We start from the raw sequence: 27,644 nt of genomic DNA, 5'->3' as shown, positions 1-27,644 counted from the left end.
CGAAAGTCAGCCGCCGCAGACGCGTGATCGTCTTATCTCAGCCAAACATTTTCCATTTACCTTCCCATCTTCACATATTCACCAACTTTTTTTTCTCTTTTTTGGGTAGTGACCACGAGATGCTTATCGGGTTGTGTGGAGGTCAGCAGAATAGTCACTTCGCCACAGCTTTGTTTTCGCCAGAGACTAATATATTTTAATCAAACAAAGGCATTTGTGCCGGCAAGCATGCAATTGCCGAATATCTGATTCAACATCAAGGCTTCCAGCTTTTAGAACTGACAAATCAGTCCAGTCAAAAGGCTACACGTGAGGCGAATGATCATCTACGACTTCAAGCGTCCAAGATCGACAAAAATGGTACTACACCATCTGAATTCGTGTTTTCGACACCTGAATCGCTTCTCGATTTTGTGACAAAGCGATGGCAAGAACGTTGGGTTACAACAGACATTGCGGATGGTGCAATCCTCGATCGATTTATTCTACGCCCTTTCTTCCTACTTGTGAGCGTTGACGCGCCTGTAAGCCTCCGTTGGAAGCGATTCTCAGACCGGTTCGTCCTTCTCAGACAGTTTTCGTCTTTCTCGTCCCTCGCACGTTTAAGGAATTGAAAAAGTGGCCTAATATATCTTCATGCGCTGAAGGTGCTTACGCAGACAATTGAATCCACCTGATCTTGAAAAGTTTGTTCTATGGAATGATCAGAATCTTTATGAAAAGGATATTGGACGAGTCTACCTGACAGACCGGGCCCAAGTTCGTTTGTTCAATTCGTCTTCATCCCTCGAAGAACTCCATCAGTCTCTTCAAAAGCTTGACCTTGCGGATGAACAGCGACTTAGGCCAAACTGGGATCAATATTTTATGCAACTTGCATCACTTGCTGCTCAAAGAAGTAATTGCATGAAACGACGCGTGGGCTGTGTTCTTGTCCGAGAACGCCGAGTTATCAGTACAGGATACAACGGAACCCCAAGACATCTCACGAACTGCAATGAAGGCGGATGTAGGTTCATTGCCGATTCGAGAGACTGATTTACCCGACTAATCATGCTTTAGGCCCCCGTTGCAATCGTGGTGATGGTGGAGGGGTTGGTCTTTCTACTTGCCTGTGCTTACATGCAGAAGAGAATGCTCTTTTGGAAGCTGGTAGAGAACGCATTCGCGAGGGTGCGATTCTTTATTGTGATACGTGAGTCATCCATGTCATTATGGGTTTGTAAATTTTCGGCTACTGACAAACTCCAACAAGGTGTCCTTGCTTAACATGTACCGTGAAGATTGCCCAAGTAGGAATCTCTGAAGTGGTATACTCCCAAGGCTATAACATGGATGACGCGGTATGCCAGATTCAACGATAGGATAAACGAAATGATTAGCATTGGACTAACTGTATAATTATAGAGTGCCGCTATCCTCGAATCTGCAGGTGTACGTCTTCGACAATTCAACCCCGTAAGCACTATTTCTCCACTCCAGATTGATTTATCGGGCATTCTCTGACTCATATTCATAGCCGTCAAATGGTTTAATTTACCTCCAAGCATAAGCAAGAAGCAGCGAAATTACCGTCTTCAGTAGCATCAGCATCAGCATCAGCATACTATTATCAAAAGCCATATCTTTACATTCTTCCTTGACCTGTCTCTTTTATGATATCTTTCGTATATTCCAGCAAAATATTTGCCATCTACAACTTATAAACATCAAACAGATTAAACTCGTATACAACACTGGAGCCAAGTGGAGGCACCCCTCATTGTCCCGCCATTCTGCCCGGCAGAAAAGAGTGACTCAGCGGGTGAATTTCTGGAGGGGCTCCCATCGCATTTCCCTTTTAAAACCTCCAAGTTGCAATTGTTCACTTCCCCGCACCTTGAGGTTATACACGTAGGTTGGGCTGTCCTTCAATATGCCTACTGTTCACCTTCTCGACTACGTGGCCGGGAACATTCGTTCCCTGGTCAATGCGATCAACCGGGTTGGATATGAGGTAGAATGGGTTAAAACCCCAGAGGATGTGAAGAATGCCGATGTGAGTGCTAGAGAATGCCACTGGATGCGCCGAACATACCAGGTTGATTTTGTCTCGATCTTTGACTTACTGGTTTGGGTTGTAGAAATTGATCCTCCCCGGTGTCGGCCACTTCGGCCACTGCCTCTCGCAACTCGACAAAGGCGGTTTCCTAGAACCAATTCGAAAGCATATTAATGCCGGTAAGCCCTTCATGGGTATTTGTGTTGGCCACCAGGCTCTCTTTCAAGGTTCCGATGAAGATCCTGAAGTACCCGGATTGGGTATCATTCCGATGCGAATCACCCAATTTGACGACAAGACTAAGAGTGTGCCACACATTGGATGGAATTCCGCGATGAACACCGGCGATGCCTCTAAAAAGCAAAGCTTTTTTGGCCTGTCCCCTGACAGCAAATACTATTATGTCCACTCCTACGCCGCCCCTTACACACCGGGAGCCTTGGAGAAGGATGGGTGGTCGATTGCAACAGCCACTTATGGCGAGGAGGAATTTATTGGCGCAGTAAGCCGGGGGAACATTTTCGGTACACAATTTCACCCGGAGAAGAGTGGAGCAGCCGGTTTGAGAGCACTTCGTGCCTTTTTGCAAGGTGACCAGGTTCAAGCGCTCTCGAAAGATGTTCTTGCTGGCAAGGCAGACGGCTTAACTCGTCGCGTTATTGCCTGCCTGGACGTGAGGACAAATGACAACGGTGACCTGGTCGTTACTAAAGGCGATCAATATGATGTCCGTGAAAAGAGTGGCGTTGATGCAGGTGGACAGGTCCGAAACCTCGGAAAGCCTGTTGAGATGGCCAAGAAGTATTACGAACAAGGAGCGGATGAGGTCACTTTTTTGAACATCACCTCTTTCCGAGAATGCCCTCTGGTAGATACTCCCATGCTTGAGATCCTGCGAAGAGCATCAGAGACTGTCTTCGTTCCTTTGACTATTGGTGGTGGTATCAAGGACACAGTCGACACTGATGGCACTCATGTCCCTGCACTGGATGTAGCTACGATGTACTTCAAGTCTGGCGCGGACAAGGTCAGTATCGGCTCAGACGCCGTCTTTGCTGCGGAAGATTATTATGCGGCTGGAAAGAAGCTGAGCGGTACCACCGCTATTGAGACTATCTCGAACGCATACGGAAAACAGGCTGTAGTGGTCAGTGTTGATCCTAAGAGAGTCTACGTGGATCGACCAGAGGACACCCACCACCACACTTTGAAAACCGCCTACCCGAATGCAGCCGGCCAAAGCTTCTGCTGGTACCAATGTACCGTGAAAGGTGGCCGGGAGACTCGCGACATGGATGTGCGCGAACTCGTACAAGCTGTTGAGGCCATGGGTGCCGGTGAAATCCTGCTGAACTGTATCGATAAGGACGGTAGTAACAGTGGCTTTGATTTGGAGTTGATTAATGATGTCAAGGCTTCCATCAAGATCCCCGTCATTGCCTCTAGTGGAGCCGGTGTACCTGCTCACTTCGCCGAAGTCTTCAATAAAACGACCACTGATGCCGCATTGGGAGCGGGCATGGTAAGTACATATAATCCATGGACGAGACAAATCGACCGGTAACTAATAACTTCAATTTAGTTCCACCGTGGAGAATATACCGTTAGTCAAGTCAAAGACCACCTCCAAAGCGAAGGATTCCTCGTGCGTCAATTTGAGCCCACCATCTAAATCAGATATGACGCCGATGATCCTGCTTTTCGTTGTTAAATAGAATCTTCCGAAATTATAGATATCACGAATGAACTTTCTATGCCATATTCCTCATATCAATCAGAATGACATCTTTTTTATACAAGAAAACGAGCCGATTTACCTCGTTCGGGCGATTTATAGTTGGTTAGTCATTCTGACCATCTTACATAACCCAAGGCGGCAGCAGAAGCGGTGAGCCCAGGGATATTCCATTGCTCACAATATCTACAATACTGACTCTAGATTGGCGATTGAACAATCTGAATTTCATTCCTATTCCTACAGTATTCAGAATGGTTTCTCATCACAATTTTCCATGCGGAGCTGCCATGACTCAACTTCCGAAATAGGAAATCCTGTCTAAATCAAGCCAATCCGCAAATTGAGCGGTTTCGGACCGAAAATCTCGCCGGTGGGGAAGTCACGTGGATCGTCCCCCAAAGCCGCCCATCGCCACTTCCAACTCACTCACCATTCACCACTCCCCAACTCATCAACCACCGACACACTCCCCCTCACCTCTTCGCCGAGCGTATTCGATATCGCCCATCTACTTTCCCCTTCCCCAGTTAGATGGCCAGCGTTCTTATCGGGTGCTAAGTGATTATTCTCAAGGCCTGGTTTGGTTACCGATTCCGATCTTCCTTAGGACAAGGGTTTCACATCGCGAGGGCGGATAACCGGACTGAAGATTTTTGAGTAAAAGGAGGTTTGCGAGTTACAAAGGAACTGGTTCAATCCGTTGCGTCTGTTTCAGTCTCAGCGGCGGTCTCTTTCTATCACTTTTTTTCTTCTTTTCTTTCTCTTCGACATTTGTATTTCCCATCTGTCTTGAATCATATGCAGTTTGAACCTTCCACCTTTCATCGTGCAAGAGAGTGATACTTTATCCCAATTTACCATCTCGAACAAGATTTCCAGTGATAGGACCAGTGTCTATCCGCAGGTATCAACATACTACTCTGCTGCCCTAAATATCTGACCCGTGATTTACCCTCCCTCTCTTCACCCCTTTCAATCGACCCTGTGTTGCCAAAGGTCGTTCAGTCATTTCCCACCCTGAAGATCATTTATCTTTTCTGTTTGCTTCTCTCATCTGTACTCCTGTGATTGTGTTGCGCCTTAAAATTTTCGGTCTGCATTCTTTTTTCGAGGCCTTAATTGCTTGTTGCGCCCACACAGATCAATACAATGTCATCGTCCGTTCATTTCAAATTCAAGTCCCAGAAAGAACCCTCTCGGGTTACTTTCGATGGTACTGGTATATCTGTTTTCGAACTCAAGCGAGAGATTATCAGCCAGAGTAGATTGGGCGATGGATCTGATTTCGAGCTTTCTATCTACAACGAAGATACCGGAGAAGGTAGGCGATGCTGGAACTTTTTTCTTTACACAATATTCCCAAATACACTTTCATTCTGACGACTATCTATAGAATATGACGATGATACGACAATTATTCCACGATCAACCTCGGTTATCGCTCGCCGATTACCCGCAGCTCGGCCGGGTAAAGGCGGCGCTGCTCGATATGTCTCCGGCAAGATGCCCGTCAATGCTCGAAATGCCTCTCGTACCGAACCTTCCATTACTCGTGCAGCACCAGGTGGAGCTCACGCAGTTAACAATAATGTTTTGGAGTTGAACAATGCGCAAACAGAAGAGGAGAAGATCAATGCTCTTTTCAATCTGCAGGCTAGTCAATGGAAAGAACAACAGCAAGAAATGGCCAAGTGAGTTACCAGTTTTCGCATGTATTGCTTGCCGGTTCGATGTACTAACTTGTTGAACTAGTGCAACTCCTGTCCCATTCGGCAGGGGTAGAGGGAAGCCTGTTAATGTCCCTGATCACCCTCCTCCGCCCGGATATCTGTGCTATCGCTGCCGAGAAAAAGGTTTGTTCTTATAATCAATAATCACTTAGCAGTCTGAGTATAATGCTAACATCTAATCGTAGGACATTGGATTCAAGCCTGTCCTACCAACAATGACCCTAAGTTTGACGGCAAATACAGGGTCAAGCGGTCTACCGGTATTCCACGATCTCTCCAGACCAAAGTAGAAAAGCCCGAGTCCCTCGCACCCGACGGTTCCAGCGATGATGCAAGAAATACAGGGGTTATGGTGAATGCCGATGGAGACTTCGTAATTGCGAAACCGGATAAGGCAGCTTGGGAACTGTATCAAGAAAAGGCCAAGGCTTCAGCCGCTGCCGCAGCAGAGGCTGCAGCCGCGGAGGAGAGCAAGGCCCTGCAAGCGCGAGGCCTGGAGTGCCCGATTGACAAGAGGATGTTTCTAGAGCCAACAAAGACACCATGTTGTGAAAGGACCTATTGCAATGACTGTATATCCAATGCTTTGATTGAAAGTGACTTTGTCTGCCCAGGATGCTCTACAGAGGGCGTTCTTCTTGATAACCTTGTCCCTGATGAAGAGGCGGTTTCCAAAATCAAAACTTACGAGGCAGAGAAAGCCGAAGCTAAGAAAGAAAAGGAGAAGCAAGCTGCTAGTCAGGAGGAAGCGGACGTTAATGGAGCCTCTAACACTGACTCTCAAGAGCCTGAATCTAAAGAGCAACCCCACCCTCAAGCCGAGACAGGTGATGCATCTACACAGTCTAAGAAAAGGCCCGCTGAGGATGATCCCGCTTCGGAGTCTGGAGAAGCCAACTCTGACAGTGCAGCTAAGAAACAACGCAGCGACAGCCAACAACCACCACCACCATCCAGCACCGATGGTAATACCAAGGACGCCTCCGCAGGTACTGCGATCCCTTCTTTCAATGGCCAAATGCCATTTAACGGGCCAGGCATGATGCCTCCCTTTTCAGATGCTGGTTTTGGAAACGATGCGATGAATTTCATGAACCCCATGGCCATGGCCAATGGTTTCCCCAATCCAATGGGACCTGGATGGAACCAAATGAACATGCCTTTCAATCCGCTCCAAGCAGGCATGTATGGAGATCAATCGAATGGATTTCCCAACATGTTCAACGGTGATCCCTCCATGAACATGTTCCCCATGGGACCGATGCCAAATATGCCAAATGGTGGGTTCCCAGGTCCTATGAGCAACTTTTCCAATCAACAACGGACCTCATTCGGCGGGCCTTATTCACATAACGAGGATTCTGCGTATTTCCGACAGCCAGTGAATCCTCAACGTCATCAGGCTCGAAACCGAAGAGTGAGACCTAGTGATTACCGAGAATTGTGATGAGAGACCCATTTGAATCGGATTATGCATTGGCGTTGGTTCGGATGCACCACTGTACAGGCATCACCTTTCTTCTTTCTTCTTTCTTCTTTCATCTTTCATCTCATATTCTCTATTTTTCATATTCTCTTTCTTTTGATTTGTGTTCTCCTAGAGCGGCGTGGACTTTTCATTTCATTCTGTACTTTTTTGATATCTTCATCGGATCATTATCGTGCCGCGGTGGTACGCAAGTTGCATTTCTTTGAACATGTATTTCTATTGAGCTGTCAATGGAGCAAGATTCAATTTGACCGATATCGACCTTCAGATCATACGAATGTATACTTTTAATTTGAACCTACAAGTAGCCTGTTGGTAATGAAATACTTCGCGAATACTCAAGATAGTAACTAGTAGTAACTAGTAGTAGAACATTGATGTATAGATCAGATACCCGGAAACATGATAACTGCCCCTCTCATCTAAAAAGAGACCAATACAAAGGCGCATCAGACGAAAATCAGATTAAAACTACCTAGTCCAACTAAAAACATGTACTACAATTACATTTCATGGCCAATAATGAAGAATTACGTTCAAGCTGACCGCAGCACGGACTCGATCAGGTGATGTGGAGAGAAAATCCCCTGCCCGAACCTCCTCCCAGATTCCATTCAATCTTCCTTTCTCACTTACACCATTCTACAAATCTTCCTCCCAAAACCACGAGTCCAAACTAGCCATGGCGAATTACATGAAACATAGTAGTAGTAGTAACTACAATCAAATGACCCGATTTCTCGACCAGGAGACCACTGCGCTGGCCAGCTGCTACTCCGTTGACTCAACCTCCAAGGTTCATGGCTTCCACTACTGCACTACGCTGGGCGCCGGTACGTCTACATTCCCCCCCCCCCAGTCCATATTCACTTATCATCGCGTATATTTTCTTTCACTCACACTTTACAGGAGCACAGTGGTGTCCCTGAGGTCCCCTCAGGGTCTAAATCCTCCATAAAAAGTCCTCTCCCCGAACGATCCGCCGCCGCGGAACACCGCTGGTCCGGTAATCACCGGTCCGAATACAAGGGAGAGGCAATGCATACCATTCCGGAAGAGTGTGAGAGACTCTTCTGTGACACACTTTCCGCGACTTTCCTTGGTGAGGGGACTGGTGCGGAACAGGAGTCACTGGGAACGGGTGCGTTTCAGAGCATTCAGCCCAATCATTTTGGGCTTGGATATGATCGAATCCAAAAATGGGTCGAAGTATGGGACTACACCGGTGATGCCATCTATCGTGGATTTGTGACCGACATGAATGGCGAACGAACCCTGTTCGTATTCTTCGAGGATGGAGCCCTCGACCACGGCCTCAAGTCTGGGTAAGTTGATTCCAGTATATGATGCAAGCCAACTCGCCGCCATATTCAGTGGACCCAGGTTATGTTTGTTCTTGAGAAACTTCATCAAATGCTGACCGATATTTCTATGCAGGTTGATTGCGCTATTCGAGCTTGCAGGAGTAGATGCATTCGACTGCTCACAAATCGTCGCCTGCGTCAAGCGGTCGCAGCACACAAATGAGATGGAACTGGTTCGCAGCCTTGGATGGTGTGGATTTAGTCTTACAACCCTTGAGCCGTGGTCAATGGCGGGTGATTCGGGTCCCTTCCTAAGCTCCAAGTGGTTATTCCTGGCTGCTGAGGTATAGTGACTCGATAAAAAGCGGGCTCACTTAAGTCGTGCGCCATTTATAGTTGGTTCCAACGTTGCAATTACGATTCTTGCGATTATCGATGCGATGTGTCTGGAGTTTCCCCTTCTTCTAATTCTTTTTCTCTCTGCTTTTTTTTAATCCGGCCAGTACATATTGATAGCGATGACCATTGGTCGCAGTCTTTCGTCTGTTTGAATTGATTTTTCAAAATATTTCCACTTGAATAATCCTACAGAAGTATACAAAATTAGATGATCGACCCTAGTTTATCTGGGTGGAACTTCCCCAGCTCCCCGAGCTGTCTTCAAGTATGGCTGCTCCGATAAGATAAGCAACTATGACGACGTCCAATTTTGCGCAGGTCAAGAGGACATCCCTACTTCTTCTTCCTCTTTCTCCTTTGGCTTTTCAACTCTCTTCTTTACCTTTCTCGGTCTTTTTTTGATCATGTCCAAGGAAAGCAAAAGAAATTTTAACTTCCCTCGATTCCTCCTCCCATCAAACCCCCCAAGACAACCTTCCACCGTCACACCACGCTCCCAACCCCACACCGACCCGAAGTATCTAGATGGTCATGTTTCCTACCTGAGCTGTTCCGAGTGCGCCGTTCACCTCTGCCTAACCTCTCAAATAATCAGCAAAGGTTTCACCGGCCGTCACGGCCGCGCATATCTCGTTTCCACGGATCCAGTAATCAGCGCGGTATCAGTGAGCGCCTCATCATCCGCAACTATATCGCTGCCTAATACAATTCTCCAACGGCCCGTACCTCGACAGCTCGTTACAGGAGCTCATACCGTTAGCGACGTGAGCTGTGCCTTTTGTGGGAGTGTATTGGGTTGGAAATATGTTGCTGCCGAAGAGGAGTCTCAACGATATAAAGTTGGGAAATTTATCTTGGAAACTAAGAAAACTATGACGACGTCTTGTTGGGAGTCACCGCCAGATGTACAAGTGCCTGTTCCACAGAAGGGGGACTCAGAGCGAAATTCGGATAAAGGCTGTGATGGTGAGGTGGAGGTGGAGTTTGATAGTCAGGATGAGGATGAGTGTGAGGATTTGTTTGCTGGGATTTGGAGTCCTGGACTGGCTAGTCGTCGACGAAGTCGTCGGATGGAAAGGAAGCCTGCGTTGTTCAGTCTGTCGTGAACTGTGGCAGTAAATCTTGTCACCATTCCCTATTATTTGTGATATTCCATCCTTTGTTGACGTGATGATACTCGTCCGCGATGCCATTGGCGTTTCCCATATGATACCCATCTCTCTTGCTATTACTTCGATGCTTTTGATTCCTACGCAATATTCCAATAATAATTATAATAATAATCCATTCAGCATACCACAGAAGATCAGTATGAAGTTGTTCAAAAAATATGAAAAGGTAAATCCGAATTCATCCTAAACGCCGGGAGCTTACACCATATAGAAAGCGTTAGGCATCATCATCGACTCGTGCACGCTTGGAACCTTCGTCTGCTGGTGCATCATCTTCGGCCGGGCGTTTCGACGATTGTTGAGCGGGAGTTTTAGTAGGTTTCCGTCGAACTAACGACGAAAGATCTGTTGCACCCTGGCTCACAGCGTCCAGGCGTGCTTTTTGGTCTGTCGCAGACTGTCCAACAATCTGCCCAAGGATACCCTTCAGCATGGCTTCATCCCCCTTTTCTTCTTGCTCAAGTGATACCGGGGAGCGGTGAAGGTCGACAAGCTGTTGATCATGTTAATAAATGGTTCATGTATCGTCTCGGGCGTAGCAGGGTTGGCTTACTCTTTGTTCCATGTCGGAGATGATCTCTTTAACATTAGCAATCTTGCGCCTTGTCGCAGTAGCTTTATCTTCATCCATATCTTTGTCGTCCTCCAGCTTCTTCTCCTCATGCGCCATTCGAATCTTGCAGCTTTCGATGGCGCGCTCCATATGTGTCGCAGCCTCTTTGCGCATACCGTCATCAATTGTCTTCGGCTGCTGCTGTTCCTCCTCGCCCTCTCCATCTCCTGGTTGTTGCGCGGATGCAAACTCGAGCGCGAGTGATAATTTGTAATGGCACTCCGCAACGGAAGCATCCTCGAATGGGACCAAGGCATTGCGCATTTCAAGCGTGGTTCGCAAATCATTGACTGCGTCAGAGAAACGCTCAGCTTCCAAAGAAATCTCTGCTTGGAGGTCATAGGTATCTGCAAGGCGTTCTTTGATGTGCTTGAGATCCTCTGGCAACTCAGTCGATTTGCCTTTACCAGTATCATTCTCCTCTGCGACCTCCAGCTTCTTGAGGTAAAGAACTCGGGCTAGATCAAGAACCTCGAAAGCATTGGCGAAATCATCCTCCTCGTCCTCCTCCTCTCCCTCTTCACCATTCTCCTCCTCTGAATCCGAATCGACAAAATTCTCGTCACCGGTGAATTGGAAAAGAGGCTTGGATTGCGCTGGCTCAGGCTTTCCATCCTTTTCCTCTGTGGTTGCGTCAGACTTCTTAATTGCGTCTTTAATCAAGCCCTCGCTCTTGGGAGCTGGCTTAGCAGGGCTCGCATTCGCCGGCGCATTGCTTGGTTCACCGGCCACCTTGGAACCTAGCACATCACTCTTGCTGACAGCAACATTATAGAGAGACTTTCCGTAGGCGTAGAGGAGATCGGCGTTCTCAGGTGATAGTTCACCATTCAGCTCAGCCTGGAGCTCGGTGGCTTGCGAGTAAAGCTCTGAAGCGGCATTATGATCTTTCGCAGCATCCTTCGCAGCGGCGCGGGAGATAAGATCGTCCAATTGAGCACGAGTGTCTTGCAACTTAGTCTCGATAGGTTGAGAGGTTGCTGGTTGTTCTGATTCAGTCATGATGGAAAATGTTCGTGCAGTTTTGCGGGTTTGCAAGGAGGAAGAAACGTCCTTGCGAAAGTAAAAGAGAACGGGGCTTATCGATAAGCAACGCTCGCGCACGCGTCACGCGTTTCCTGCGACTTTCGACTTTTGCACTTCACTTCACTCTGCACAAAAAGACTGGATGCTCTGATTGATTCCCTTCTTCTGGATTAGTCGATTATACTGACTAGTCGATCATCTGTGTCTTCAATTACACCCCCATCGAATATAATTTACGCCTCGGTGCGTCCTTAATTACAATGGATCCTACGTCCACCCCACGGCATACAGATCGCTTCAAGATGGCAGCTACAGATCCAATTCCCTCGTCCTCGCCGGGATTTGGAACGCCTGCACGTCCATTTCGCATGAATAAAAGTCATGCCCCTCCTGCAAAGACATCCATCTTGCCTATATTACTCCCTCCTGCCACGCTACGACCAGTTGCCTTCCGAACATTCACCCGCAAGCACAACCTCACAATTTCTTCTTCGGCCCTTCAAACATTAGCAGCTTTCGTGGGAAAGAATTGCGGTTCCGGTTGGAGAGAGGAGGGACTGGCTGAGAAAGTGTTGGACGAAGTTGCGAAGATATGGAAGAGGGCCGGAGGAGGTGTTATTGTGGAGGAAGGAAAAGGTGCATCTCTCAAGACTATTTTACAGACCCTTGAAGGGGGAATGAGTGGCGGACGAGTTGTATCAGGCAAAGGCAATGCTCAAGATGGATCTTCAAAGGTCTCTGGCATTGGCGCAGATGTCGGCCGTATCGATCTGAACAACGACTCACAAGGATCGTTTGGCTCGAAATCTGGAGACAACGAAGAAGATGAATCCCAGTTATCGATCCATCCTCGGAATTGGCTGAAAACGATCGAGGCCTTTGATATTCCTCGTCTCACTTATAATGTCGATAAGAAGTACTTTGAGGCGATCAAGTCAAAACCGACGCTATTCCCGCCTCCCTCACACAAGACTGCATTATTCCGGGACAGATATAACTTGGTATACCAACGACTACTTCGGAACGAATCTTTCCAGAGCTCTTTAGGAATTGCGGGTGTTCCTTCGCTTCAGCGGTCTTCATCGAACCTAGCAGCTGGACAATCATATAAACTAACGCCCATTGCAAACCTACTGGGTCGGAGCGGTACATCTCATCTGCTCTTGGGACTTTTGACAACATCCCCAACAGGTGATCTGTCACTGGTAGATCTGACGGGAGCGGTAGCTCTCGACCTGAGCCACGCAAGGATGATCCCTGAAGATGGTGCTTGGTTCGCGCCAGGGATGATTGTGCTTGTTGATGGTATCTACGAAGAGGAAGAAATGGTCAAAGGATCTGTGCTAGGCGGAAATACCGGCGTTGGTGGCTCCATTGGTGGTCATTTTGTCGGAGTATCTATCTGCGGGCCCCCGTGTGAACGAAGAGATATCTCTCTTGGAACACATACCCGTCAAGGAACTGGAGAAATTAGTTCAAGTGGTGGATTTGGTTGGGTTGATTTCTTGGGAATCGGCTCCGAACGCGCACAGGGTGCTCGCATGAGACGAATTCAAGAAAAATGCCTCCAAGGCGAACAAGAAAAGACAGAAACGGCATCACCCAGGCTGAGAGTCGCTGTTATGAGTGAGGTCAATCTCGACAACATGAGAACGCTAGACGCCCTCCGCAAGATTTTCAGTTCCTACAACGACCTAGCCCTACATGAACGTCCTCAAGTCTTCGTTTTAATAGGAAATTTTGTTCAAAAAGCTGTTATCAATGGAGGCGGTAGAGCAGGAAGTATCGAATATAAAGAATACTTCGATTCTCTTGCCGTCGTTTTATCCGATTTCCCAGCTCTCCTCCAACACTCTACATTCGTCTTTGTCCCTGGCGACAACGACCCCTGGGCCGCAGCATTCACAGCGGGAGCCGCTTCCTCAATACCCCGACAACCCATCCCAGATCTATTCACATCCCGCATAAAGCGTGCCTTCGCAACGGCCAATTCCGAGCTCGATCGATCTCAAACCTCCACACCTGCAGGAGAGGCACTCTGGACCTCAAATCCAGCCCGATTATCATGGTTCGGCCCCGTACACGACATAGCCATATTCCGAGATGACATTTCAGGCCGATTAAGACGTAGCGCAATAAGTACCAAGACAGATGACGATGAGCCCGAACCAGACACTACCATGCACGAAGCACTCGAGAACGACACCGTCTCCGCGGAACAAGATGGACCTAAAACAAAGTCCGATACCACGACCCCTGCAGCAATGATGGCTCGCAGATTAGTGAAAACGATTCTGGACCAAGGCACTGTTTCTCCATTCCCATTGACAATGCGTCCTGTTTTGTGGGACCATGCTTCTGCTATTCAACTATATCCGCTTCCAACAGCGTTGATATTAGCTGATGCCGAAGCTAGTCCTTTCTGCATGACTTATGAAGGATGTCATGTTATGAACCCGGGACGATTACTTCCTGAAGGCAGTGTCCCGACAGTGAGATGGGTTGAGTATGATGTATTGCGAAACAGGGGTAAAGTAAGAGAGGAACGATATTAGGTCGAGCTTGAGATTGGCTCTACATCTCAGAGATAACAAACAACAATGATCTCAAATGTACTCTATATAATTCACATGCGTGCAAATGGAATGAAGTTACGATATACTAGGTCCAAACTTAAAAAATAGAGAGCAAGAGAGCAAAGAGGTCTAGATGAGCCTTGGGGAAACGTTTAAATAGTAGAATATGCGTGCATTTCACAATGGAAATTCTAAGAATACAATCGTGTAGAAAAAGGGCATATGCTATCCTCGGGTATCAATCCCTGGTTAGACAAAACAACGTTTAGTTTTCAGAAAGAAACAGAAAGGGTGCTAATCGATTGTGATGACATCGGCATTGTTTCCCACGGCACTCTTCTGCGGTGACGTCTCGAGTTTCTGCGCGGTCGTGGGTGGTTGTTTCACTGTGTTGGGTTGTGGATTTACAGGTTGTTCCTGTTCTTGTTTGATGGTTTCGAGTGGACAGGCGCTCACGCATTCGTGTAGTTTGTTGAGGAGGTCTCCAACTTCTTCTATGGAAGATAGAGCGCCGTCCCCTAGACCTTGCCAGCCAGTGCCTTTGGAATTGTAAATCTGTTCCCGTACCACAGTATAAGCTTGACCAGGACCTTGATCTTGGCCTTGGCGGTATGAAGCTCTCAGGCTGAAGTCCTCTAATAACCAGACAGTGCGCCCTTGTCGATGCCGCAAAGATAATCGGAATTGTGCTTTGCGGAAATAATTAATTTGGAAAACGGTGGGTGTCCTAACAATGATGTGCACCACAGATGAAGTTTGCTGGCTGGGTTTTGTGACTCGTTCCAAGCTGTATAGAAGGGGAGATGTCTCTGCTATTGAGCCGAGGGCATACTCCACGCCAGTCTCGGAGAATCTCTCGTTCAAAGCCACGGTGAGTGATTCTTGAATGCGGCGATGGGGGCTCGGGCTGTCGAAATCAATTCTTAAGCGTAGGCGGAATAGAGGATTTTGACTTGATAAGATGCTCGGAATGTCAATGGATTTTGTCGGTGAAGGCCCTGAAACGTCGATACCAATTCGCGCAGAGAGACCATTCTTTTGGCCATATGAAAACGAAATCTCCGATAATGACAACGACCGAGGGTGCATCTTTTTCTGGATCAGGGACTGGAGGGTGTAGATAACACAATCCAGACGCTGGAGGCGTTCAAGAAGAGTGACAAGCACAGACTGACCAGCAGGCACAAGTAGCCGTAGTGCAAACCCGGCTCCCTTTTCTTGTACGATAAGCGATGGATCTGCGCTAGAGATAAGAAAGACGAGGGATTTGATGCAGTATTTGAAAGAGCCATAAGCAACCAAGATAGCCGAGTGGCTCTCGCGGTCAATTCCTTTGAAACAAAGGCGAATGGAATCTTGCAGGTACGATCCCTTCTGAAATCTCGGCAATGCAAGTCGAAATGCAGCTGGGATAGAGTTGGGTTTGTAGCTGAATACAAGTTCCGGGACTTCGAGATTGGACCCTAGCCGCAATTCTTTCAGTGCTGGGTAGAAGCTTGAGCCTGGCAGGTCAGCCAAGCTCCGGGCGTTGGCATAAATCGCCAACATTCCTGACAGAGAATGCACCAGTTCCGAGCAAGCGGAATAGTCAAGCTTTTCTGAGGGCATCAATTCATCGCTGATTGTATGAGCCAGTGTCGAGCTCTCCTTCGTGCTGTATGGCGTTGCCAGGGCACGAGAAGACTCTGCAGGTCGAACTCGAACCAGCCACCACTTATCACCATCCATACTGCTAGTCGCAGCGACCACCCAGCGGCGGTCCCACTGCTGGTGAGTGAAGAAGGAGTACCGCAAAGTGTTCGTAGGGAAAAGACGGCGAACGTCGACACCCAGACCTCTTTGGTTGATGCTTTCGAGACCAAGCGGTTTGATACCCGACTCGATTTGATGGACTGCAATATGGCATCTGAGCCGAGAAACGCGCGAGAGTATTTCATCAATCGTGGACTTAGGTTGTCGTTCGACATTGAATTGCTCCAAGGCACTAGATGACCCAGATAATATGATTGCCCCTGACAAAGGCTCAACGGAAACTCGCAGAGATCGTGAGGCTGTCAATTGAACATCAAGATGACAGTCACCTGGCTCTGTCTTCGATAATTGAGCACGCAATGATAGTTTGTGAGTAGCGAAGAGTAGGCTTTTCTTGAAGGATGAAAAAGCAGCTGCCAGGAGATGTGATGTATGTAATGCGATAACGCTTCGTAGAATGCTCTCCAGCGAGAGAAATTTTGGGTCAAAGTTGATGTGATCACTACTGACTTTCTGACCATCTCTAACCCAGCGAACAGCGACAGAGGAAATTTGATCATTGCCTTGCTTTATGTTCTTGCGAGATCCTCGTTGAACACCGATTTCCAACCAGCTTTTGGGGCCAGCCCTTGATGGCCAGTATTGAACAACCAGAATCCGGTGAAGCAACTCAATGCGCAAAGAGTCGGACCATAACCCTCGTGCAAGATCCACGGCTTGTCTGTGGAGAGTGCTGATTTTATTCGTGAGAACCAGGCCGTGGAGGAAATCAAAACATCCAGCTAAACCATCGTTGCGGAGAATGTCATTCACCTTAGCATCAAGTTCGTTGAAGATCCGACCCTTCGGAATTGGAGATGAAGGAGAGAAAAGAAATCGAATATCCACGAAGAAGAATTGTGAGGATTTCGTCTCTTCCGCAACGGCAAGGTCAAGCTCAAACTCCCCAGGAACCGTAAATGTAACTCGCCCATCATGAATACGATAATTGCGCAAAGAATGTGGTACTTCGTCGTATACCGCTAGTCGCACGCTAATGATGCGGTTGATCCTGCGTAGTTTCTTGAGAGTTGATCGTGCAGTCAATGGCTTTGGAGGCTTGTAACCGAACTAGGGGGAAATAGTCATTAGAAAAAACGTAGCAAAGTACAGAGACAGGCAAAGGAACTCACATCAGGTAAAGATGCTACCCGACCCTTGTAGAGGATCTCCAGGGCCGTTTTGAGGTCAGGATTGGCTACTTGCGCCCTGACCAGATCCCGCTTCATTTCACCCACATATTGCACGGCAGCAGCGTATGCCTGGTGTCTTGTGCGAATGAAGCCTTGAATATCAATAAGCCTGCTGACCTCTGAGGCTTGCCGACTCCATTGGGAGAGAACCAGAAGCTTGATGAATTCTGCTCGCTTGGCATGTGCAAAATCCAGGATCCGTAGCTTCTTATGCACATTCTCCGATGACTGGTTACCGGGAGATTTTCCATTCATCACTGACGTAGAGGATGGCTCATGAGGCACTTGGATTGCAGCCAATTCAGTGACTAGCTCCGAAAGATCATTCCAACATTGTTGCACGGCTCGGTTGACGAGCGTTCCGAAACGGGAAGAATCCCTGTGTGATATGCGGCAATTCATATGGCTTAGAATCAGCATTGCGTATAGGTATCTTGGATTGTTGACCCAATGAATCAAGTCCTCTTCTTGCGCCATTTACCAGGACCGGCCCGTTTGTAGCAGCAGAAGGTTGGCCAGATTTCTCATGATTTCCAAATGACCCAGATGCACCATTCACAGCCTCATTGATAGCCGGCGTTCGTACAGATCCCTCGATGTTGACATTGTCCATGATGACGCCGGGCATGTCTAAGGGAATCGCCTAACCGGAAGCGCGTTGATTTAAGCGCCTTCCCCTCCTGGACCTTCTGCGCGGCACAGAACAAGCGACCAAGTGAGCCGCTGCTCTGGGGTCGAAACAGGCGGCACCGGGGGGAGGAAGGGAAACTGGTCGTGAAGACTAGGCGAGAAAGGACGTTCTCAACCCAGTGCCATGCGGTATCACTAGCCCCCCCAATACAATGGCCACGGGCATAATCAAAAGAGCCGAGCGCAGAATCAAGACTCAAGCTGAGAGTCGAAGGAATCGGACGATGCGGAGAATTCTGATCTGCGGAGAAAAGGCGACGCCCTCAAGTGAGGCCGTTCAGATTGCGCCTGCGGTAGCACCTGCGAGATAGGTCCGGGGTTGAAAGGAGAGAGCCAGCGAAAAGGCAAGGCGTGTCGCGCGAAGAGTGGTTCGACAAAGAAGCCCAGAAATGAAAAGGATCTTTGGGGAAGTGTAGGGAGTGCAGGATGTCAGAGATGCAAAGCAACTTCAAAGGTGATCGAATTGTGAAAGCGCGAGGTGCACGTCCCTTTCGGGATTTTGCAGCCTTGGTGCCTTATGTATTGTATTGTCATATTTATGTATCGTCATACTAATTATGTCAATGAAAATACAGTCGTATTACCAAGAATGCACCCGCATGACCTCACCAAATCCACCTTGGGAGCTCTGCTCTTCAAGCTATCTCCATGATCTTCCGCCATTCTTGACAATCGGGGGGTTTTGTGTCCTCCCCCCCCGATATCCATAATGAATTACGACGAGGAGCCCGAAGGGCTTCCTCCTAGTTTTATGGGCGATGACCCGAGACCTACCAGCAAAAAGGAACTCGCGGGCTGGTATTGCTACGGCTGGGCAGCCGAGGTGTTTACTGTTTGTGCTATGGGTATGAAAATTGATCCCCTCAACATACCGGTTGATTGTCTCAAGTTGATTGTCTCAACTAACGAAAACTATATTCCAGGGTCCTTTTTACCGATTACATTAGAACAACTAGCACGAGATCAGGGCGTTTTATTGTCAGATAAGACAACTCCGTGTAGTCCGACTTGGAAGTCTGCCAAACATACACCTCATGGAAATGATTTCAGCATACAATCTCCTGCCACCGGCCCATGTGTGGTCTATATTTTAGGCGCCGAGATCAACACCGCTAGCTTTGCTTTATATACATTCTCCCTGAGCGTCCTGGTTCAGGCCATTCTTATCATTTCCATGTCGGGAGCTGCTGACCATGGAAGCTATCGAAAGAAGTTACTGGTCACGTTTGCCTTTGTGGGGGCTATAGCTTCCATGTGTTTCCTGGCCGTGATACCTCGAGTGTATATTGTTGGAGGGATCCTTGCCATTATCGCAAATACATGTTTCGGTGCGTCCTTTGTATTGTTGAATTCCTTTTTACCGGTACTGGTCCGCCATCACCCGATATTGCTTGAGAAGAGTGCAGAAAACGAGACGCATAACCCGCAGACACTGGGTAGTTCTCACGAAGAGACCCATGAGGAGCCCGATGCATCGACACCCTTACTACGATCTAATACCAGGAGTACACAAACCGCACAGGAAAAGATGGTATCCTTGGAGCTCACTCTTTCCACTCAAATATCATCCAATGGGATAGGAATAGGCTATATTGGGGCTGTAACTCTGCAGTTGATTTGTATTCTTGTCGTTGTGACGACACACCAAACTACCTTCTCGCTCCGTCTTGTTTTGTTTCTCATCGGGCTGTGGTGGTTCTTATTCACTATCCCCGCAACAGCATGGCTCCGACCTCGACCAGGTCCGCCACTTCTAGCAGCCGATGGGAAACCCCTCGATTCATGGGTGGCGTATATTGCATACGCTTGGAAATCTTTAGGAAAGACCGCGATGCGTGCACGGCGTCTCAAAGACATTCTCATTTTCCTTGCGGCCTGGTTCCTTCTAAGTGATGGAATTGCTACCGTCAGTGGGACTGCAGTCCTATTTGCTAAAACCGAGTTGGATATGAAGCCCGCGGCGTTAGGGTTGATTAACGTAATTGTCATGTTTGCCGGCGTGCTTGGGGCCTTTTCTTGGCGATATGTATCGAATTTGGCTGGGCTAAGCGCATCGCAAACAATCATCACCTGCATTGTTCTTTTCGAACTAATCCCTCTCTATGGGATCCTTGGATTCATTCCATCTGTGCAGCGACTCGGCTTTGGTCTCCAACATCCTTGGGAGATGTATCCATTGGGAGCTATCTATGGACTTGTGATGGGAGGCTTATCATCCTACTGTCGCAGTTTCTTTGCCGAGCTCATTCCACCGGGATACGAGGCTGCCTTCTATGCACTCTATGCCATTACCGATAAAGGATCGAGTATTTTTGGACCGGCCATTGTTGGTATGATTGCCGATCGATATGGAGAAATCCGGCCGGCATTTGTCTTCCTCGCCATTTTGATTATCCTACCCTTACCTCTGATGCTCCTTGTGGATGTTGATCGAGGTAAACAAGATGCACTGGACTTGGGAGCTGAATTAGATCGAATCGCGGAGACCACGGGGAATGGAAATACTATTCCAGTCAGCGTGGACGATCCCTCGGCTGAGCGGGCCCTGTAGATCCCTTTGGCGCCCTGTCCCACATACTATTTCGGTTGTTCCTTTTTGGCGATTATATGCTACGTATACAATTTGTATCCCTCTGGATATATCGGGTAATCTATAGATTGTGTCTACTAGAAGATAATCTGACAATTTTTACTCTGGCAAAAGCCACGATATACCATTAGTTATATCAAGGCATATGTATTACTATGCCATGTACCTATACGGTACAAAATTAATCTTCACGAGCTGACTACGACTATAAGCACTAGTGCCGTTACACAATGGATAAGGCTCTCATCGCTAACGACCCCGTGTCCTTTCAAGTCATAGTGTACGGAATAGCTCCCTAGTACATACATACATTGTTCTTAATTCTTCCAGTTGGACGATGTGTCACAACAATAAAAAGGCGTCCTACCAAAAGCAAAGCCACCAATAACATAACAAAGTACATGATACATACATAGAAATACTATGTAAAACCTGAGGAACTGCGGGTACCCAGCGGGTACTCCAGGGATGGCCCTTGCGTAAAAGGTTGCCCTGCATAGCAAAAGCATAAGAGCTCCACTTGGTAAGTCCCGCGGGTGCCAAAGAACACACTGTCCTCAACTGTTGGCCCCCATCCACTTTCTCTTCGTTAAATACAATCAACCCTTCTCTTGTTTTTCTTTCTTCCTCAAGCTGAGCTGTCTGGGTACGTATGCGCATGATCTTTACCTCTCCTTCTCCCCCATCATCCTCACCACCACCAAACAACTACATACATCCTCTAGGACACACACTCTCTCTCTACTCCTCTCCCATCTCATTACTAACGCGTCTTCAGGTGATTTGAGATACGCACTTGCTTCATTTTAATTAATCATCATGCGCTCATTCGCCCCTCTGGTTCTGAGCCTCTTAGGAGCGACTGCTGCGGTTTCCGCCGAGTCTGCTGCCGCTGATTCTGACGTGATCACATTGACCACAGACACCTTTAAGGACTTCGTCAAGGAGCACGAACTGGTCTTGGCCGAGTTCTACGCTCCTTGGTGTGGTCACTGTAAGGCTCTGGCCCCTAAGTATGAGGAGGCTGCCACCGAGCTGAAAAGCAAGGATATCCCCTTGGTCAAGGTGGATTGCACAGTGGAGGAGGAGCTCTGCCGCGATTATGAGGTTGATGGATACCCTACATTGAAGGTCTTCCGCGGCGCTGAGTCGCCTAAGCCTTACGGTGGTGCCCGTCAAACTGACTCGTAAGATGATTCCCGCTCGAATTGAAGTTGCGACGCAATTGGTTTGAATGACTGGAACTGACCTTGTTTGTTTACTTCCTTTAGCATTGTTTCCTACATGACCAAGCAATCCATGCCCGCCGTCTCCGATGTGACCGAGGACAACCTGGAAGAATTTAAGACCCTTGATAAGATTGTCATCGTCGGATACGTTGGTTCCGATGACAAGGCCGCCGATAAGAGCTTCGCTGAGTTCGCCGAGGCTCAACGCGACAACTACCTTTTCGGTGTCTCCCACGACGCTGCTCTCGCTAAGAGCGAGGGAGTCAAGCAACCCTCAATTGTTCTCTACAAGGATTTCGACGAGAAGAAGGCTACTTACGATGGCAAGCTCGATGAGGAGTCCATCCTGAAGTGGGTTAAGACTGCCAGTACTCCCCTGGTTGGTGAGCTTGGCCCTGAGACTTACTCCAAGTATATGGCGGTATGTTATATTCCTTTTCCTCGTGAGATGGGGAGGAGAGAAAGATCGAAAGTAAAGATGACCGGTACTAACTAATCATTTCTAGGCCGGTATCCCCTTGGCCTATATCTTCGCCGAGACCGCCGAGGAACGTGAGAAGTTCGCTGAGGACTTCCGTCCCATCGCTGAGAAGCACCGCGGTGACATCAACATTGTCACCCTGGATGCCAAGCTCTTCGGTGCCCACGCCAGCAACCTGAACCTGGAGCCTGAGAAGTTCCCCGCCTTCGCTATCCAGGAGACCAGCAAGAACGCCAAGTACCCCTACGACCAGGAGAAGAAGCTCGACGCCAAGGAGGTCGGCAAGTTCATCAAGAATGTTCTAGCCGGCAAGGTTGAGCCTAGCATCAAGTCCGAGCCCATCCCCGAGACCGAGGAGGGATCCGTCACCACTGTCGTCGGCAAGAACTACCAGCAGGTTGTCATTGACAACGAGAAGGACGTTCTCGTCGAGTTCTACGCTCCCTGGTGCGGTCACTGCAAGGCTCTGGCTCCCAAGTACGAGGAGCTCGCCGCTCTGTACGCTGATGTCCCCGAGTTCAAGGAGAAGGTTGTTGTAGCTAAGATCGATGCCACTGCCAACGATGTACCCGACTCCATCACTGGCTTCCCTACCATCAAGCTGTACCCCGCCGGCAAGAAGGACGAGCCCGTTGAGTACAACGGCTCCCGCACCGTCGAGGACCTTGTCTCCTTCATCAAGGAGAACGGCAAGTATGAGATCGATGGCCTGGCTGGAGATGCTAAGAAGCCCCAGGAGGGTGGCGATGTCACCTCCTCCGCCTCCCAGGCTGCTGAGACTCCTGCTCCTTCTGAGGAGGCTCACGATGAGCTGTAAACTCTTAGAATTGAAACAAATCTTGTTAATCTAGTGTCTGTATCACCAAGTTGAAATGTGATCTTTTTTGTGCAGCCAAGCAATTCAATTCGCCACCACCTAGTAAACTGCGTAGTCTCTCAATTCAAACTTATAATTCTGATCTCGCAACCAATACTCACAGACTCGTTTCTCTTTTCTCTGAATCAATATAGAAATTAGATTACTTAGTTATTGCTTGATGTGCTGATCTAATAAAGTGATGCGTCACGTTTGTCATCCTCGACGCGTCCAAATCACGCGGCACGCGCGTCAATCCAAACTCATACTCAATCTTTACCGTTGAACTTCGGAATTAGATCGTTTCTAAAAGCCATACCCAGCTCCTGGTTTTCTCAATTGCATGCTAGCGCGATTCAATCTTTCCCGTCGTATCACACCATTCGCCAGTATGGTTAGCCCCGGCCTCAAACGAAGTGCAGACCATCTCTCCGCTTCACCAGCAGACAGCAAGAAGCCCAAGGGAGGCAGTATCACCTCGTTCTTCGGTGCGCCTAAGCCAAAGCTTCTCAGCACTGAATCGACAAACTCGACCTCGACCGCTCCCGCTCGGACTAGTTCATTCAACAAGGAGAAATGGGTTGCGTCTTTGACGCCCGAGCAGAAGGACCTTCTACAGTTGGAGATCAATACTCTGGATGAAAGTTGGCTTGCTCATCTGAAAGACGAGGTCGTCACGGCGGAGTTTTTGAATTTAAAGCGATTTCTGAAGAAAGAGAAAGATTCAAAGGCTAAGATCTTTCCTCCGGAGGAAGATGTTTACTCTTGGTCAGTTTTTCCCCCAGTAACTCCTACCTGTGACACATTACGATGCACCAGCTAGAAGTATAATCATACTAACATGGGTCCAATTCAGGTCCCGACACACACCCCTGCACAAGGTTAAAGTCGTTATCGTCGGCCAAGACCCATATCACAATGACAACCAAGCACACGGTCTCTGCTTCTCCGTCCGACCACCAACAAGAGCCCCTCCATCCCTCGTAAACATCTACAAAGAAATCAGCAAGGAGTACCCAGATTTCAAAATCCCTCCTAATAATGGCGGATTACTGATTCCCTGGGCTGAGCGTGGCGTATTGATGTTAAATACCTGTTTAACAGTCCGCGCCCACCAAGCAAACAGCCACTCGAATAAAGGATGGGAACGATTTACGCAGCGATGTATAGATCTCGTTGCTCGTGTCCGGACGAATGGAGTTGTCTTTTTGGCTTGGGGTAATCCAGCTGGGACGAGGGTTGCTAAGATCAATCGACAGAAGCATTGTGTTTTGCAGTCTAAGCATCCTAGTCCGTTAAGTGCTCACGGTGGATTTGTAAGTTTTTTCTTAGCAGATCAAGAATTAGCAGGAACTGGGTTTTTGGGGAAGAAAGGTTGCTAATTTTGCATATTTAGTTTGGAAATGGCCATTTCATCAAATGCAATGAGTGGTTGGCTTCGCGATATGGTGAGGATGGAATCATCGATTGGACTCTAGTACCGTCTAAGAAAGAGCCAACTCCCATCAAACTTGATGCGGCGACTCTCTCGGATAAGGAAAATGCGTTGCCGTTGGCTGGTGTGTCTGTGGAGAAGAAAGCGTCCGGTGGTGCTGAGACTAAGTGTTCTCTTGAGAAGGAGGAAAATGCTATTGAGAAAGATGAATTTGACGATGAGGATGCTTTGGAGGCTTTGGTTGAGGCCGAGAAGAATTCGCCTGTTGGTAAGGCTTGATCTGCAGGATGTGGTTGTTTTGTCTTGATAGTGGTCTTGTTATAGGATGGTAGTCGGCGTTCATGGTGTGTGTTATATTATGTTTAGGATCTAAGTTAATTACTTGTTCTTTCAACTTGAGTGTGTATTAGACACCTCAATATAGTATTCTGCTAGTATTATGTGCAACATTCCTCAAATTTTCTCTCGGCATTATATACCTACGTGTAGTATACACTTGACGGATAGTTAGGACATGGTCGTTCTGTTTAAAATCAAGACCATCTACAAACACTTCAGTACACCAAATGTATCATTCGGCCAGCAGTGATGAATGGTCTGTCTTCATGAAGCTCATCTCATCGACTGGCACTTATAGAAGTATATTAATACTACTTACCATATTAATACTACTAATAGTATTGATGGTAGTCTGATGAGGGTTCCCGGAGTATATGACATATTTCAAGGTAGATCCTCCCAACATCATCCCAAATCACTTAGCATTCAAACGAGACATAACGCGAGAAAGTAAAAGAATTTACGTAGATATATATGCATGGAATATCACAAATTAATCTTCAATATGTCCAATATGACAACGAACATTTAGTTGATTGACTACGAAAGATTTGGAAATTCAAGATTCTCGCCGTGTGCGGTGGGCCCGACTTATCGATAAACGTCAAGCTTCTCCATGAATTTGGGAATTCCAGATCAACTCGTCTTCTATTCAGCGCTGCGCCCCTTCACTCTCTACCAATCCAATGTAAACTGCCATGTGAACCAAATGGAACTTACTTGGCTCCCTAATACTCCCCAGTCGCGGAGTCGAACTCGAGCACCACGAGCATGTCCCGCCTGTCAGAGGCGAAAAGTACGTACAATAACCCCATCTCTCTCGAACAAGGTTGGAAGACTGAACGCTTCTTAGAAACGATGTCGACACCTAGGCCTCAGTGTAGAGTCATTAGATGAGTCAATTCAACCGCCACGAAAATCCAGAGCTACAGGATCTGGACCTGCAGCTGGCCACCCCGAGCGACGGACTCGGACTAGGACGGCATCGGCGGATCCAGTGCTGCCATCTTTGCAGAGTACAGAACGCTTTGTGGGTGACTTGAACCCAGAGGCTGTGATCAGAGAAAGATTAGACGCACCTGGCGATAGCCCTTTTCGGGATAGAGTTGGTTTATGGATTGAATCTTCCACGCCCACGCAACATGACGCCAAATCTGATAAACGACAATTATCTGGCACGAATACACTATCTACTCTACCCCAAGGGTCTACTCTTGATAATGAGAGAGTCACTTCTTTATTGCATCAAAGATATCTATCTGCAATGCAGGCCTGTCATCCACTACCTAAATCGACACGAGAGAAACTCACCACAATATTCATCGCGAAAATACACCCCCTCATTCCAATCCTCGATATCGAATCATTATGCAAAGCCCAGGCAAATACATCCGCTTCTACATTTCTAGAACGAGCCATATGTCTCGTCGCAGCTAAAGACCCCTCCGCCAGCTCCGAGCTGATTCTCCAAGAGGGAGGGCCCATCCTATCATGCCGTCAATTCTGCTCTGAGCTCTATAAAGGACTCACCACATCCATGGAAGCAGAATTAGAACCAGACCGACTTACACGGATTCGCGTACTGGCTTTAATGTCTCTCCACTGTGAAGGACACGAGGGAGCCGAAGCCGCATCTTTCCATCTATGCCAGGCCATCCACCAAGCTCAAACGATAGGATTACATCTCGACCGACCGGGTCGAACATCTACCGATCCTCTTGCGAGATTATTCTGGTGTCTGTGGACATTAGATAAAATGCATGCGAGTATTGGGGGTCGGCCCGTTCTATTAGCGGATCGCGATATTGGGATCAGTAAACCGGATTCTCGAGTTGAGGGGGCGCGTGGAGCGTTTGCAATTTGGTTGGCCATTTCAGAGTTACTTGCGACTGTGATCTCCTTTTATCGACCATCTTCCGAAGCTACGAGTGGATGGGAGGAAGGGTTTCCCGCCTTTGAAGATATTGTTGAGGAGCATACGAATGGAGATGTGGAATTTTCGACTTTGGGTAAGTTTTATTTTTTTTTTCTTTTGGCAGCAGCCTTGTATACTGTACGGAGTACCTGGTTGATTAATACATGGACACTCGCAGGCTTTTTAGAATTGTATTATCATTGCGTCGCGATTCTATCCTGTCGCTACAAATTAACCGAAAATCTCGATGGAACTCGAATTTCATCAATTCGACAAGGTCTCGCAGCCATTCGAATATACTCGATTGTGGCTGTTGAATGTGAAAATAATCTCCCATCACATCCTATCGTGCCATACGCAATTTCTCTCTCGATGGGGGTATCATACCGACAACTTCGGTCCAGCAAGTTGATTACACACTCTAATCGAGCCAAAGCTAGTCTCGAAGCATGTTGTTCACTCTTAGAAAAGATGAGTTCGCAATGGTATTCTGCAGAGGCGATGGCACGTCTGGGGCGAAGAGCCTTACACCAGATAGAACATGGTGAAAATCCGCCTCAGTCTGAATCTCAAAACCCACCAGACTTATCGCAGCCCCAAACTACCAGCCGTGTCGCTCCCGACTTAGGGCCAGTCCCGAGCTCATTCGCACTACCTGCCAATACGAACGCGTCCACGTTCGCCCCCGAGACGATCAACCTTGAATCAGGCATGCCATCCGCGGCTCCTGGGAGCGGGCCTGGGCCTGAGCCTGAGCCCGAGGCTGCGACAGAGGCAGAGGCAGGAGCACAGATCTCGCTGGATGAATCCCTCCCGATGCATGACTTTGAAGGACCGACACATGGATTCGCAGACATTGACATGTTATTTGGCGAGTTCTTAGATCTCTCACTACCAACGAACTTCTGGGACCCCGTGTTTGCGGAGGAGGAAACCTCGTAACTGGACTCCGTATAAACTAGTATTAGTTAAAATTCCATTTACAGGATGTATGATGAACGTATTACTTCGACTAGCATCGTGTCTCCCCTACGACT

General features: G+C 47.9%; 11 protein-coding genes across 11 annotated transcripts; 9 read left to right on the top strand and 2 right to left on the bottom strand.

Annotated features, from left to right (window-relative positions):
• Positions 1–119: 119 nt before the first annotated feature.
• Positions 120–3,713, top strand: N7469_003640 (histidine biosynthesis bifunctional protein hisB; the record flags this gene model as incomplete). Its single annotated transcript, XM_056642560.1, has 9 exons — positions 120–141; positions 211–556; positions 648–1,009; positions 1,063–1,195; positions 1,256–1,343; positions 1,408–1,458; positions 1,898–2,038; positions 2,124–3,563; positions 3,624–3,713. 9 exons carry the CDS (start codon positions 120–122, stop codon positions 3,711–3,713), a joined length of 2,673 nt encoding a protein of 890 aa, XP_056501972.1.
• A 1,215-nt stretch (positions 3,714–4,928) lies between these two features.
• On the top strand, positions 4,929–6,956 carry N7469_003639 (cleavage polyadenylation factor subunit MPE1; the record flags this gene model as incomplete). The annotated part of the gene is made up of 4 exons (XM_056642559.1): positions 4,929–5,100; positions 5,173–5,470; positions 5,532–5,632; positions 5,695–6,956. The coding sequence occupies 4 exons, from the start codon at positions 4,929–4,931 to the stop codon at positions 6,954–6,956; spliced, it is 1,833 nt and encodes a 610-aa protein (XP_056501971.1).
• An 842-nt stretch (positions 6,957–7,798) lies between these two features.
• On the top strand, positions 7,799–8,652 carry N7469_003638 (ornithine decarboxylase antizyme; the record flags this gene model as incomplete). The annotated part of the gene is made up of 3 exons (XM_056642558.1): positions 7,799–7,831; positions 7,908–8,323; positions 8,436–8,652. The coding sequence occupies 3 exons, from the start codon at positions 7,799–7,801 to the stop codon at positions 8,650–8,652; spliced, it is 666 nt and encodes a 221-aa protein (XP_056501970.1).
• Positions 8,653–9,105: 453 nt separating this feature from the next.
• Positions 9,106–9,807, top strand: N7469_003637 (yippee/mis18 family protein; the record flags this gene model as incomplete). The annotated part of the gene is made up of 1 exon (XM_056642557.1): positions 9,106–9,807. The coding sequence occupies one exon, from the start codon at positions 9,106–9,108 to the stop codon at positions 9,805–9,807; it is 702 nt and encodes a 233-aa protein (XP_056501969.1).
• Positions 9,808–10,090: 283 nt separating this feature from the next.
• Positions 10,091–11,488, bottom strand: N7469_003636 (SHNi-TPR domain-containing protein; the record flags this gene model as incomplete). Its single annotated transcript, XM_056642556.1, has 2 exons — positions 10,091–10,366; positions 10,427–11,488. The coding sequence occupies 2 exons, from the start codon at positions 11,486–11,488 to the stop codon at positions 10,091–10,093; spliced, it is 1,338 nt and encodes a 445-aa protein (XP_056501968.1).
• Positions 11,489–11,772: 284 nt separating this feature from the next.
• Positions 11,773–14,067, top strand: N7469_003635 (DNA polymerase epsilon noncatalytic subunit; the record flags this gene model as incomplete). The annotated part of the gene is made up of 1 exon (XM_056642555.1): positions 11,773–14,067. One exon carries the CDS (start codon positions 11,773–11,775, stop codon positions 14,065–14,067), a length of 2,295 nt encoding a protein of 764 aa, XP_056501967.1.
• A 315-nt stretch (positions 14,068–14,382) lies between these two features.
• N7469_003634 (mediator of RNA polymerase II transcription subunit 14) lies at positions 14,383–17,685 on the bottom strand (the record flags this gene model as incomplete). Its single annotated transcript, XM_056642554.1, has 3 exons — positions 14,383–16,950; positions 17,013–17,451; positions 17,564–17,685. The coding sequence occupies 3 exons, from the start codon at positions 17,683–17,685 to the stop codon at positions 14,383–14,385; spliced, it is 3,129 nt and encodes a 1,042-aa protein (XP_056501966.1).
• A 786-nt stretch (positions 17,686–18,471) lies between these two features.
• atg22-1 (putative autophagy protein Atg22) lies at positions 18,472–20,313 on the top strand (the record flags this gene model as incomplete). The annotated part of the gene is made up of 2 exons (XM_056642553.1): positions 18,472–18,607; positions 18,686–20,313. 2 exons carry the CDS (start codon positions 18,472–18,474, stop codon positions 20,311–20,313), a joined length of 1,764 nt encoding a protein of 587 aa, XP_056501965.1.
• An 858-nt stretch (positions 20,314–21,171) lies between these two features.
• On the top strand, positions 21,172–22,879 carry pdiA (protein disulfide isomerase PDI1; the record flags this gene model as incomplete). The annotated part of the gene is made up of 3 exons (XM_056642552.1): positions 21,172–21,539; positions 21,624–22,002; positions 22,088–22,879. 3 exons carry the CDS (start codon positions 21,172–21,174, stop codon positions 22,877–22,879), a joined length of 1,539 nt encoding a protein of 512 aa, XP_056501964.1.
• Positions 22,880–23,309: 430 nt separating this feature from the next.
• Positions 23,310–24,620, top strand: N7469_003631 (uracil-DNA glycosylase; the record flags this gene model as incomplete). Its single annotated transcript, XM_056642551.1, has 3 exons — positions 23,310–23,686; positions 23,775–24,234; positions 24,315–24,620. Coding segments are annotated over 3 exons (1,143 nt in total), but the record flags the coding sequence as incomplete, so codon positions are not given.
• A 688-nt stretch (positions 24,621–25,308) lies between these two features.
• N7469_003630 (transcription factor domain-containing protein) lies at positions 25,309–27,549 on the top strand (the record flags this gene model as incomplete). Its single annotated transcript, XM_056642550.1, has 3 exons — positions 25,309–25,488; positions 25,546–26,701; positions 26,786–27,549. 3 exons carry the CDS (start codon positions 25,309–25,311, stop codon positions 27,547–27,549), a joined length of 2,100 nt encoding a protein of 699 aa, XP_056501962.1.
• Between the last annotated feature and the right edge of the window lie 95 nt (positions 27,550–27,644).

This window comes from Penicillium citrinum (genome assembly GCF_028827155.1).
Source record: "Penicillium citrinum strain IBT 23319 chromosome Unknown utg000003l:1.0-4596430.0:1.0-4598250.0, whole genome shotgun sequence".
In the NCBI taxonomy this organism is placed as follows: Eukaryota; Fungi; Ascomycota; class Eurotiomycetes; order Eurotiales; family Aspergillaceae; genus Penicillium; species Penicillium citrinum.
The sequence above is the reverse complement of the archived record's forward strand: the minus strand, read 5'-3'. Positions and strand labels throughout refer to the sequence as shown.